Source organism: Temnothorax longispinosus, chromosome 4 (genome assembly GCF_030848805.1).
Source record: "Temnothorax longispinosus isolate EJ_2023e chromosome 4, Tlon_JGU_v1, whole genome shotgun sequence".
Lineage (NCBI taxonomy): Eukaryota > Metazoa > Arthropoda > Insecta > Hymenoptera > Formicidae > Temnothorax > Temnothorax longispinosus.
The window spans coordinates 5416911-5431556 of NC_092361.1; the positions used below are offsets into that span (position 1 = coordinate 5416911).

Consider the following 14646-nt stretch of genomic DNA (forward strand, 5'->3'; position numbering starts at 1 on the left):
GCGCCGAGATTCCGTTTTAATTGGAGCAGACGCTCTCTTAGTGAATGTGTGCTAAGAAATTTTTGTGTGTGAACAAGTTACTCTCTTCTATGAATAGACGAGATGATCTTGTCTCATAATTCTGAAATCTAATATTATTAAAAACTTCGGAAGTAGAGAAAAGATAGTACAGCAAAAGAATTCTTAAAAATTTCGTTACAGTAGTATTCTCAAAACCATATCTTTTTCTCATACATTTTCTTTTCTTTATCTCCAATGTATTGTATTTTAAAATCTGCAATGTCGAAAATGTTCTTATCGAGAAAAAGATACATTCGAGTCTATTATGAAATTCTTCATTGACATGCATATAATACAGAAATATTTTTCTTAACTTTAAGTCCTACAAGGCTCCTATGCTTTTTTGTTTTAAATCCTTGTAATTCGGGTTCTAATCAAGATTTGTAAACCGCATTATGGAAACGATCAAACAATAAACGTAAATGCAAATATTCGAACATTCGCGTTCATTGTTCGTTGTTCATTTCTAACGTGCTCATCTTTACGCAAATCCTAGATTATATTATTTTATCTGGATTAGTGTGTTATATCAGGTTAGGTGACCTAACACAATTGGTTGATGACAATCCTCGAAACGATGATGTTCATCGTTTCGAGGAATTTTCATCAATAGGATGTAAATAAATATCGACAAGTCTTAAAGTTTAAAGGAACGCAATTTATACGCCGTCGGTCGACTCGGTATCCCCGTTCAAAAATCTTGCGTCGGGATTCGGGATGCCTTAACGTACCATATTACCCGGCGGACAAAGAGAAAAGTTTGCTTGGATTATACGAGGAGGACGAAGGGGAGGATAGAGGAACTGTAAAGAGTATAAGGGCAAGGGAGACGAAGAAGTTTGACTGAACTGCGTAAAGTTTTCATTAGGGATATTGACCACCTTTTTCTCCGGTCGTCCTTTCCGCTAGCTTTCACCGCGCCGGCGGATGAAGTCGAGCGTGCAGCCGCGGTAATTTTAATATAACTACGGGAAGAAGGAATCCCGACAAGGGATTTTCGGAATAATCGGATACAAGGCTAATCCGTCGGTTATGATACATTTCCTTGTTGTCTTCACTATCTTAATTAATTAATTGTCTAATCGTCGTGGTTCAAGTAATCAACGATCGTCGGATTACTTGTAGTTCACGTGTATACAAATGTTCCCCATATAAACGCTCTTAATCTGGTGGTGGACGATTTCTTAGTGAATCTGGAGACTTTGCCTTTGTAAAAATTTAATGGAATTTTTAAATTTTAATTACATTTCCCCGATTTTTAACTTAAAATCGAATTTCTCTTTGTCGGAATATGATATCGCTATAGAAAAGAATACTGGCCCATATTACAGGAAACACTAAAATTAACATTATCGCGTCGTTAAATTAGGCTTGCCATTTTTCAAGCATGACTAGGAAAGGTCAGATTTTTCATGACGAAAACACGGTGCATTTAGTTGTTAATTATTGCCACGGGCGGTCTCGCAATAAAAGTTGAGGCAAGACGAAGCGGCGAACTTTCGCCCACTGAATTTCTATCATTGCCGCGCCCGGCCGTGCTCGAATGGCGCGATAACAATGATTTACAGCGCAATAATTATCTGTCTTGCTGGTCGTAGTCGAGCGCGGATTCTTACGTCCTTGATGAAGGGCCGACCCTCGTACTTCTTTTTTTCTTCCACTATGTTTTTTTTTCGAACTGCATTATCAGTAGCGCGCAGCTTTGTTGAAAAATCATCATTTACGTGAATGCCGTTGCGCTCATATAACAATTTCGGTAAAAAATTATTGCAATATCTCGTATGATTACTTTCTGGTAATTCGAACTCGCGGTAATTGTCAGTTAATTGTTCGTGTGTCTACTAATTGTAAGTTTATTTCTCGGTTAACGCAAAAAATTACGTTGTTTCTTAGGTAATAGCTGTTTAATTAATAGCACATTTGTGTAAAAGTTTAAAATTTAAAGTAACCGATTAAAATTCCAGATTAAAATTATTATTCGAAATATCTGTTATAAGAAAACCTGGAATTTTCAGGAAATTGTTTTCCATCAAAAAATACAAAGTTTTCGGGGAATTTTCTGTCGGAATTTTTAAAAGTTTTTATCGAAATTGTTTTTTAGATGATTAATTGATTATATTGCGAATATCTAGGTTTATACTATATTTTATTTTAAAAAATTCTCTTTTGCGTCATTTAAATGTGAATATTTTCTTTGGACAGATTATATTTTTTTGTATTATTTTAAAATAAAAAGATGATAATTTTATGCAACATGAAAATGTTTTATGAAAGTTTTTCATTATTTTTCAATATTTTTTCAAATTTGATATTTTTTAATTGGCAACTCTTATCCTCTTTTTCATAATCGTATAAATGAAAAAAAGAATTAAAATGTCTGAATAATAATCAAATTTATTTTTAATTTGTCTCTAAAAATGCTGTAAATTTATTTGGAAATAAAAATGTTTAGTAAATTAAAGAAACTTTTTCCAAGATTTAAGTTAGGTACCTAGGTACTGTTATTTTATTCCGCGAGATACTTCGCCGAAATATATTTTCTCATTTTTAAAAATCGTTCGCGGAATGTCCTTGAATATACAATCAACTCTAATAATCTCGATAGCATCTCTTTAATTTATAATTCTGAGATTAAATTAAGATTAGAATATTATTATGTGTGTGTTCCTCGGTATATCGCTCTAGAAATAGTCTAGAAATAATCTTAATTGTCATTAATTAAATTTTCTTTTGTCTCCCCCAGGTGCCCGTGGAACGGAGAACTCTGCCTACCGATTTACCAGGGCCATCCCGCCGACGACCGTTCACGAAAAGGCACTCGCCATCGGCGGAGGCGTGCTCCTCCGGGGGTAGCAGTACCGGCGGTGGCGGTACCGGCGGCAGCGTCGTTACCGGCACCGGTTCCGGTATGCAGACGTCGTGTTCTCTACCGGAGACTCCGGTGTTCGCCAGAGGCAGCGACATTCCCAGAACGCCACAACACGCCGGCAATCCCACGCAGTCGAGGCGACAACCCGGCTGGTACGCACCCACTACAGCTACCGGGTAAGCATCGACACTACCTTCGTTTTCACCCGAACAATATCAGAAAAGATATTTATATGTGGTAAAAAATTTTTAGTTGTAGCCCAAAAATTTAAGAGGTGCAACCACCTCTTTTTTTATAATCATTTTTTCAAAATATTATTAATGTAGTTAAATAAAGGTGCTAATATCATGAAACTTTTGTATAAAACATTTTTGAGATTTCGAATACTTTTAGAGATATATGTAAAAAAAAGCAAAAAGTCGCTATACAATGGGAGCTTTCCAGCAAGCGACAAAAATCGACACAAACGTCGTTCTATCTTTCTTTTTTTTTTTGCAATGAGTAATAAAGACAAAACGACACTTGTGTCGCTTGCTGGAAAGCTCCCATTATGAGGGGTGATTTCACCCCTTAGAATCGTTTTTGGGCCGCAACTGAAAATTTATAAATTCGTCTATTTATCCCTTCCTCCTGCATGTGTGTAAAGTTTTATCAAAATCAGAATTTTTGGATTCGCGAGGTCCCCTTGTTAGTCTATTTGTGAAAATTGATTTGGACTCTTCTTTTGAGATATTCCTCGTACGTCGAGAATTATCCACGCTTTACTAATCTCGTTGCGTCACTTTTAGCTATCGACGGAACAATCCCGGTCTGGAGCAGGCCATAATCGGCACTGAGCTTCTCCGGTTGGCGGGGGGCCCAAATCGCGGATGGTATCCCACCAGGAAGGCGAATCAGCCGCGACCGGCTTCGATCGAACATCTCGAGCGGCTGAACAACGCCTATGACGCGCGACTACCGAGCACCGGAGACCAGAGGAAGCCGCTGACTCTGCCCACGAACATCACACCCAACAAATACTTCGGCCAAAGTAAGCACAGCTCCGCCTCCAGCACTCGCGAGGCGCTACGGAGGGTCACTAGCTTGCTCATCAAGAAAGGTAAGCGCCGGGGATTCGCGCTGTTAGAAAGAGAAAGCACCACGCCTGAACGTTCGGCGCGTGGCATAGTCGGAAAACACGACGTCGTCGGCGAATCTGAGACTCTAACAGGCCCCCATTTACGTTCAAGATGGATTTCACGGTCCCGTTTTCCGTTTTCTTTTTTTCTTTCGGCAGTGCTATTATGAATTCAACATGCGATCAAACGCGCTTCCCGACGCGCGTTAAATAAGATGTGCGAATAGACACGACGTCTTGACTTGAGGCTTTGAAGAATTATCCTCTGATTAGCAGTGCTCGTAATAGTATTGCTGGTGGACCGTAGGATGTTACTTGGAACGTAAATATGGACGTGAATATCAGGTATCGCCGTGAAAAAGAGATATTGTATAAGCGATCAGTGACAATTTTTGTTCAACCATAGTATATTAAATTCTACATTTTTTGTTATTTTGCATTTATGAAAAGTTATTTAGTTTATTTAATTATGAAATAATTCGTTTAAATCTTAAGAAAACATCTCCTTATGTCAGTTTCTTTTAGATTATATATTACTTTTCTATTCATTATTATATTTAAAAAAGAAATTCTTATTAGATCAGTATGTGATTTTATTTAAAGAACATTACTGAGAATTATAATAGGAAAAATTTCGGAATAATATAAAATTCATTTATTTAAAAAAATTAAAAATAAATTATAAATATATCTATGATATATATTCTATTATTTTCTTTGTGCGTTTTATACATTTTTACAATACAGAGAAGGTCAATAATAGCAAATGTAGCGCATGTAGTAATACAAAATAACTTAATTATTTAATAACTTTTTCCATTTATATTTAATTTAAAAAGAGTAATATATATCTTTGATTGACCAATTAATACTTTTATGCGATTGTCATTATCGCTTGAACAAATCACTTACGTCGTGTTTCCTAAAGGTTTCGCTATTTGAAAGCCCGTAATCTTTGATAAGTAACCTGTGAAAGAGTTCTCTGACTTGTATCGTGTGTGACCTTTCGTGGCATTTGAGTGCCACTGATTTAACGTCTCATTCTTTAACACCTTGGAATGCTTGCTTCTAAGTAACTTACTATTGCTACATAATCATTAAGAAGTTAATTTATGTCTGTGCATATATGTTAATTCTAACTCAATGTGTACTCGATGTCCTAAATAGCATCAATGATGAATTCGTGTAAAGTTTGGCGTGAAAGCATATGTGTCATCACACTTTCCATTACTCGATGTAGATTGAAATATGTACACTTTTCAGCGATCGATCCTTAAACAATTTAAAAATTCTTTCCTTAACTCACACGCGCGCAGTAATTTTTCTTTTTTTAATCTTTTTTAATCTTTTATATTCATATTCCCATTTTTTCAAACATGTATCTAACTTCTCTGTATCTCTTTCACACATATATTATCCATTATCTGTTGCATGTAGCATTTCTGCAGTGTCTATATAATCTTTCCCGTAAAATAATCTTTGCCATAATTCTTATATTTTATAATTTTTCTGGAACGTTACTAGTCAATTTATTACTTCTTGCAATTTAATAGAAATAAGCTGCATGTCCAACATGTAGTTAAATACAAAAGTGTGTTGTGTGTAGAAAATTTGATGACTATTAATAATATTTATGATCCGCTACGAATGTTATATATATGCATAATCCGATAACGCAAATTGCATCTTTAGTAGTTTTTAGATATATTTATTCACACGACACGAAAACTTTAAGCAGTTACGAGAAAGATAATTACCGACTGTTAATTTTTATCAATCGTCGATAACTCTATTCACATTTTCAGTTTTATCGACGTAAGACAGTATATGCTAAAGTACTTTAAAAATGTTTTTCGTTCTCACCATTTTTTCATACAATTAATACAATTAAAACGACAAAAATAGTAATAAGTGCATGATCAATTCTTTAGAAACGAAATGAATATGATCGTTTTCTAGCAAAAGAACATGTTTATAGACCAGTGAACTTTATATTCGAGTACAATGTCAAAGTTTTAAAATTGCCTTTCTTTATTTTATATCAATTTAAGCATAAAAATTAAAATGGTTTTTGTGAATTATTTTATTAAAAGTTATAAAAATGTTAAAAAGTGTTCAGTGTTCACATAAAGAACTCGTATTTATGTATATTCATAGGCTCGTATTCATAGGCCGATATTCATAGTCGGATCTTAGAAGACCGACTTATAAGCAATCACAGAGTCGTATTAGGATCTTAAGACATTAGTTAAGTCCATTCTTATTTCAAGATCGTCTTAAGTAATGTTTTAAAGATGCTGTACAGCTCTCATTTTAAGACGTTATTAAATATAAGAATAAACTATGAATACACTACTTGTCTATAGTTGCGTACGTTCAGCAAAAAAAACTAAGCAGCTTTGCAACTGTCGTAAAATTTAGGAATCTGATTGGATTGATGGTGTATACTTTAAGAGCACACCAATTAAATTCACGAATTTTTTAACAGTTGCAAAGCAACTTTCTCTGCTGAACACAGCCATTGGCTACCTTCAGTGAAAAAAAAAACAGCTCAAAAATCGCTCAGTGATTTTTTAATATGATTGGTTCTTGCCTTTAGTCTTTTGTTAGATCTAAAAGTGTATAATAAACCAATCATATTAAAGAATCACTAAGCTGCTTTTCTTGCTGAATGCAACTTATGCTATGATATAATAACATTAACCAATCAACGTAACATATCCGTAATAAAGCTAGCCACCCAGTATGTATCTTTTTCTAACGGTGGGAATATTTTATTCCTTATGCCCGTTCTAAGCTGGAGGATGATCCTACTCGCGGCTCATCCTAGTGATCGAGTAGTGTAGACGGATAAAAATCATTGATTATCCATGATTTTCAAAGTGGTCAATGTCTGAATATATTACAAAAAAATTATACGGTCAATATTGCACAACTTTTGGGATTATTTATGTAAAATGTTTATGTAAATCATATAAAAAAAATTAAGACTCTAAGTTGACGACTAATAGGCGAAACCTCCTTCCAGTGTATATAGAGCTCACTGATGTAGACAATATATTTTACGCATAAATTAGCTATTAAATGAAGAATTTCTCAAGTCCTGAAAGTCTTTTTATTCAATAGTATTATTCTGAAAATGTTCAGATAATATCGTAAAGTATAAGATGTTGTCAATATATTAAGTACATCAGTATATGTATTCTACAGATACACAGGATATTATTGCTGTTGGGATCTATTGCTAAAAAAACATTAAATACTTCAATTCCTCGCAATCCTCGCAACATCGAGTATAAAAATATAGAAATTTGAACATTTTTATCCCTAGAATCTTAGAAAATTCTGGAGATTATTTCTTGATAAGTGGCTTTATTCTTTATTGTAGGGTTCCCTCTCCTCAACAATCGCGCGACTTTTGTTGCACCACGTGTTTCGCAGACGCTGTAACGTGGCGCTATCTAACAGCATTACAGCGAGTGATTTTCCAGTTGAATGTAACCGACCTTGAAAGCTTGTCTGTGCGGTAGAGAGGGCGGCAAAAGGGAGGGAGAGACAAGGCCTCGGCCATGTTACACGTTGCGAGCCGTCCCATGCTCCTCTATCCTGATCAGTAACGTAACTGACGAAACTAGCACCCCTCTTATCATATTTTTTCTTCGTTTCGCGCAAAGTTCTTCATCGATTTAAAAGAGTTTCAATCTCAGAGCTTTCCTCAATTTCTCTCTTCCCTCGAAAATTAATATAATACATTTCTGTGCATAGATGCTAAACATGCACGTATAAAATATTTATACACAAATATAAATACTTTCATATATTCAAGTTTTATAATGTATAGGTGCTTTTTTCAGTTGTGTTTTATAATTTTCTGTGCAATATTTTGTGTTCATCCTGACAACCTCGTTCCTTTTTCTGGAGGAGCATCAAAGATCAAATCTTTGTCATTATCGATCACGTCTACATGACTTTTCACCGGCACGAATGCGCATCATGTGACACAGCTTAATGCAGTCGGTCGCCTGGTACAGTTACTGGTGTACAAGAAAAACAAATGCTAGAAATATACCAAAAAAAAAAAACTCGGGGGTCCCGTAGCTACCTGCGCCCAAAACGAAACTTACCGTCGTGTTGGAGCGGGTGAACAAACGCGGGGGGCGCGCAGAAGGTACGCCACATTGTGCGTGGGACATCCCCGCGCGCGCAGTGAGCGAGTGAGCGGGTCCGCTGCCGCCGCCGCCGCTCCGGAGGTGTCTCCTTCACACCCGAGACCCGAGGGTTCCCGTTATTGATTCGTCCGACGGAAGGTTCATCCGCGAATGTTTCCGCGTCCGCCGATTCGGCCGCCTGTGCGCCAGCGCGCGGCTCGTCTATACACCTCGTCAAATTTTCAGGCTCTCGCGCAAGTCGGACTTCAGACTTGGAGAAAAGCACTACACGGAATTACGAGAGGAGGAGGGAGAATAAGAGAGAGAGTCTGATTCGATAAATGCAGTCATTTAAAAATCTAAAATCCGGATGCCCCGAAATCGGTCCTAATTCTGGAACAACCCTGCTTCCATTATTCTTTTAATTTGATAGAAATACGCAGAGTGTATATCTGTATAAACCTGAGACGCTAATGCTTTTTGAATTATGAGTGGTTGAGAAATAGAGGAGAGATATGCGGTAGTTTCAAGAGCGCACCGCAAAGACAGCGAAAGTTCTCACTTCTTCGGTCAACTTCTAAGTAGCGCTTTATTTTGCAGCGGACTTGTATTTCATTGTTATTGCATCTTTCTACTCGTTCGGATGGACGCGACGGCAAGGGACTTCTTTTCCTCGCGCTCGCGGCGTATCGACACCGCACTCTATAAATAACCGTTAGCGATAACGTGCGATTTAATCCATTCACGACATTGTGCCGCGCTCTTTTTCGACGGGAGTCGCTGCTCCCGTCTGTCGTTCTGATAACTCGACGAAATTATTTATTACTCCCAGCTATTTCCCTCATGCGTGAATTTTCTCGTCAATATTTATCCAATAAAAATCTTGGATGGATAAATATTAATTTATTCATTGGCTATTTACTTATGAAAACAGGTTTCAAATCGAAATCAAAAACATAGAACTTTCTTCGTTCAACGTCCTTGTTTTATTCGCACGTGTCGCAAAAATATAAATATAGATAAAAGCGTTACACTTGTATTTTCACTGCGCTTATTATTGTTTCCACGAGCGATTATTAGCTTTCTGTGGAAGAAAGTTAATGATAAGTTACTCGTCGACTTTTCACAAGAGCCTCGAGAACATTGAAGGACATTTTCCGGACACGTTCGAGAGAGGATTAAAGTGAGATTCACTCTTAAGGCAATTGTTGCTGATATATTGATCTTTTTGCGCGAATATTGGATTTTCCCGGTAAGGTGATTTGGCCTTATTGATTTGCTGCGTGAGTATAATCCCAACGAGAATGACCGTATACTTATCGATAAGTTTGGCGTATGCGTGCGTGTTGAAAGCGTGATTTGTACGTGCTCGATTCGCACGTACAGCCGTCTGGTCCTTCGGTGAATGATATCACGCGAAATCGCAGTCAAGGACGCGGAAGTCCAATTTAAGGCGGATGACACAGACGAGCTAAATATTGTTGAGGAGTGATCTTGCAATCTTGCAAACTGCAAATTTGAAAAAGGAGCACTGCGTCCAACAATTTTCAAACTTGCTCACTCATTCCAATATTGATCTTTCAAGTTTATAATTTCAAGTTCTGTAAAGTATAAAGTTTATCTTAACATTTAGGATTTAGCGGTATCTTCGAAATGCCACCTCTTCTCCTCGCACAATTTACAGAAAAATGATTTAAAAATGACGTAATTAGTTTAATTTGTGCTACAAAAATTATAATTTCCAAGAAGATCGCTATGTTTGAAGGAAAATCGTTTATCAAACTCTGCAAAGACAAATGAGATTAAATATCAAAGGCTTAGACGATTAATAAATTAACTAAAGAAAATATATAGAGCATAGAGCTGCAACTGACAATGAGTGTTAACGTTGAAACATTGTATTTATAATAAAACTAAAACTACATATAACATACGTTTCGGTCTGTTATCAGATCATCTTCAGTGTAAAATTGATAATGTTAAGGATTAAAAAAGGACGAGAATGAAATATATTATTCACGATAGTTGACAAAATAACTATCGAAATTCTTTAATATTTTTGTTTGGGAAAAGAATCTATTTCAGTATATTTTGCGAAAAATGTGCGCTTTTATCCAATCGTGTGTTGCAGCGCCAGAATAATTATTTCAATTAGTATCTCTACGAATTTCGGCAAGTGTAACCATAATTTCGGTCACACGCCTCATTATGAAACTATTATGAAATTATAGGCGCCTTCTGCAGCTTCTGCAGGGAATGACCGAAAGGGGGATGTTTTCCGATCGGTTAGTAGGTGGTGGATGTTGGTAGGTGAACGAGGCTCGGCGGGGGCGCGAGCATCCTCTCGTCAGGGAGAGGTAGTGGTGGCAATCGTTACTCCCGTCTGCTGGTCCGTCTACCAACCCCGCGGGCGACGGGGCGAATGCTACCCCTGCACCCGGGAATGGTATGCGCCTCCATCACGGTCGAGCATTCACCGACCTCGACGACAGCGGCGACGACTGCGACCTCGAGAGTCGGAAGATACGCGTCTCCCTCGGTCGTCCGCACAGAACCGACCTCTTCGATATTGCGTGAAAAACCCAGAATTTTTCAGAATTCAACGTGAATCAGTGTGAATTGTTGGACAGTCGAAGAATTCCTCTGTCAACCGTTTAACGGAATCATCTAACCGAGTCAGAATTTATTCACGGATATTTTTAATCGTCCTTGTATCTCCTTCTTGTCGTTAATATCCCCACTTTACCGTAGTCGTATTTTATTTTATCGAGAAAGGACAGTTCCTCGAAGGGCGATATTACTCGCGCGATATTACTCGTCTCCTCCTCATCCTCGTCTCTCCCGTTTCATTTTCTCGACAGTTTTCCGCTTCTTTCATCATAACGAAAAATATCGACCGACCGAGTATTGCTTCTATAAGCGGCACTGCAATACAAAATTATATTGCCGTCTTGAAAAATTTATGCTTTTAGGGTGAGTTAATGAAAGATTCGAGAAGCACCGAGCAAATGCATTGTTTCGAAGCGTCGCCATTGACGGAATACGTTGACGGTTTTCCAATTAGCGGTTGACTGAATAGAGCAGATGTACTTGTATGCAAGCACCATTATCGCTGCATTAAATTCGCACGTTCAAAAGCATCCCCAAATCCACATTTTCGAAGGAGTTGTGCAAGTACTGAACATAAATCACTACTTTTACTGCGCGTAAAACGTCCCTGACACGCGGAGTCTCTGACTGAAAGTATCTCTTTTGTAAACGAACAATTGTATTTATATGGATCGTTTTATACGATATTATCTGACCGATTCAATCAACTGAAACCTTAGGCCTGTTCTTTTTAACTGAACTTCTTGCGCGGTTCATCTTCCCTCTTTTTCTTTTCACGTTGCCATATTAATTAATGGAATATGCATGTATATACAATATATTTTCATTAATTGATCACAAAAATCATTATCCACGCGACGAAGCTAAAACATCTCTCTATATCGTGAACTTTTTTAAACGTCTAAAAGCTACAAAAAGTGATTATTCTCTTTTTCAATTTTTTTGACTGTATAAGGAAAAAAGTCATTGTTTACCTAAGTGTGACGGTCTTACCGCGACCGTTCGATTCTGCGGATAACATTTTGACGTACGCGATAAGCCACACGTATTGGACCGCTAATCTGTGCAATTTACCGCAACAACGTGCCTCGATACAGTCGATGCCGGTTTTATCGCTGAGGTTATGTCGAGTTTATAAATTAAAACGCCGTCATCGTCATCCGACCGATACGAGAATATATCGTAGCGAACACGTTTGGCGATCGAGTCAAAGTAATATTGTGCAGTGGTTACTTTAAGATATGTATTAGATAAAAATGCAAAATATTATATAAGAATGAAATAAAAATCCAACGATCGCGAGAGAAAGTTGGCTATTACCTGGGAGAACCTGGGACAATCTGGAGAATATTTCCCAAAATTATCTCCTCGACGATTTTGTTTTTATTTTGCAAGTAGCAAAGTACTACTTTCTTTTCGTACCAAAGTGTTACATAAGTTATGCTTGAAATTTTTGCATAAATCTCGTTTTGTTTATAAAAATAGTTCTTTAATATTTAAATACCGACATCTTTATGTCATTTATGTTTATAATAGATTCTGTATTTTTTTATTTCCTGGAGATAAATAAATGAACATTTTGTGTGTGTAATATTTTTGTAACTTTATTAAAGTTTTTACATAATATTTATGAAATTCAATTAAGATTCTTTTATAATTTTTCTAATCTGTTAAAAGGATTTAATTAAAACGTTATCTGTTATTTAAAACACTACTAATTAATTTTTTCTTTATCATCGTATAAGTAAGAAAAAGAATTACGAAGTTTAGCAAAATTTAGCCCATTTACTGCTTTAGACGAGAATACTCGCACAACGACATCGCCCGTCAGATGCTTTAGACTTTAGACGAAAGGAACCTAGTCAGATTCTCACAATCAGAAGTCAAGTCGTAAACATTGTAATGTTGCCCTTTGTTTTATTCCATGCTTTGGAATTTATCATACAGAAAAACAATTTAAATAAATTAGTATTTTTTCTTTATGCATTTTTTCCTTTTACTTCTCTTCTTACCTCAATTATTAATATAAAATAAAACATTAGTTGATTAAACAATTTTGATTTTTGGTCATGTTTGTAGTCAAATTATGAAGATTTGCTTGACAAACTTGCGGCCCAAATTAACTCCAAAGCGTCTAACGGGCAATATGTAATATCGTCGCTAGTATTCTCGTCCAAAAAGCAGTTAAAGGGTTAATTTATTCTTAGATTTGAATAAACATCCTGGAGAAATAAAGAAAGAAGTTTTAGAATTTTCTCACGCTAGAGAGAATATTTCGAAGAGAAGAATTCCTCGAAAACCATCAGGACGCGCGTCCTATCCGTCTGTGTTACTCGGATATCGTCACTTTTGGTTTGCGGGAATATCTCGTCTTGGACATCAGTGATGATTAGATTTCCAGAAAGGCGAAGCAAGGTCGTTCTCGTTTTTTTCCCCGTCGAAAGTCTAACGCGCGTCGACGCTGCCCGACGCTCTCGCATCCGTCCCATTAATTTCGTGACGCGGCGCGGCGCGCCTCACGCGGCGCGTTCGCGCTCGCGTGAGACACGGCAATCGCTGCACGTGCCGTTAGTCATGCGAACGATGAGCTCTCAGTTTTCACGGTCGCAGGTGGATAACGCTTCGAGAGCCGTTAAAGAAGGCGCTCGACGACGGAGAGCCCGCGCTCCTTCGTCGAAACAAATAGACGGCCGGCCGATCCAATCGACGCGACGGAGACGCGACGACGTACCGTTAAAGCCGTACCGATTTCTCTCGGCTTTGCATTTCGTCAATTCAGCTCGGCCGACTCTTCTCCATCTGGAGAACGATGCGCGATAAATACGTGTCGTTTTGCAAGAAGTGATTATCGATGATTAATCGATGAATAATCGTAATTCCGCGGATTTACGATTAATCGTCGTATGTCCATTTCTATCAATGCAGTTTAACTTTAAGCTCAATTTAACTTACTTTTTTTTATTCTTAGAACTAGAAAAAGATAAAAAGTAAGTTAAACCCAGATCAAAGTTAATCTACATTAGTCGTAATTGCAAAATACCCTTTATTGCATGATCGAGCTTCTTCATTGTTCGGAAGCTCCACACGCTTTTTTGGTGTAATTTAAAATTATCTTCTTTTTTCACGATTGACGAGTATGACGCGACGGATCTTTGACATAGCTCCCTCATTCATCTTTTTAGAGAAGATACAATCGCTGCGCGTGCCGTTAATCATGCGAATGATGAGCTCTCAGTTTCCACAGTCGCAGGTGAATAACTCTCGAGAGCCGTTAAAGAAGGCTCTTCGTTTCTGCACTTCGTTTCTGCTTTGTTCGCGAAAGATAAGGAGAGTTCGAGCGACGTCAGCTCGATGTAACCATGCGCAAACCTGCACATCGCGACGGATCGGAATTCTTACACGCCATATTCTCGGAAAATAAATCAAGAAAAGAAACTTGCCGAATTTCCCTTTTCGCCGCAGTATTTCAGGCCAATATTTAAAATACTTGAGACATTTAATTTGCTGTCTTTTAGTTTAATAATATTAAAGCGCGATTTGTGCGATCAATTATTAACGATTATCAATGCTTACGGCTTAATTGTCGCAATGAATTTACCACCACTCACTTGATTTTATCTAGATGAACTTCACTTTCGAACTGGAAAGTGGTGCGGCCGTAATTACAACATGCAATTACATGGTCGGGAAATTCGGCTCGGTAAGATTACCTCGCGGCTAGCCTCGCAAGCGGACTGTTACATTATTTATAACACCATTTATAATGTAGTACATGCCGTCAATAATAAGAACTTAGCAAGAAGTGGAAGAGACTTTTACTTCGGAAAGAGCGCGTTCTCACG

General features: G+C 37.4%; 1 protein-coding gene and 1 long non-coding RNA gene across 7 annotated transcripts in view; one reads left to right on the top strand and one right to left on the bottom strand.

Annotated features, from left to right (window-relative positions):
- LOC139811628 (uncharacterized) overlaps positions 1–14646 on the top strand; it is a 227368-nt gene that overhangs the window by 190285 nt on the left and 22437 nt on the right. For 5 of the 6 annotated variants that reach the window (XM_071775935.1, XM_071775932.1, XM_071775936.1 and 2 more), the window contains exons 10-11: positions 2804–3105; positions 3718–4028. In XM_071775935.1, coding sequence (XP_071632036.1) covers positions 2804–3105; positions 3718–4028 — 613 coding nt within the window. The remainder of the gene's footprint in view (positions 1–2803; positions 3106–3717; positions 4029–14646) is intronic. The other variant, XM_071775938.1, reaches the window with a different exon arrangement.
- On the bottom strand, positions 7148–11753 carry LOC139811634 (uncharacterized). The gene is made up of 2 exons (XR_011731687.1): positions 8171–11753; positions 7148–8080 (listed from the first exon to the last, which is right to left on the bottom strand). It is a non-coding gene; the product is annotated as an uncharacterized lncRNA (long non-coding RNA).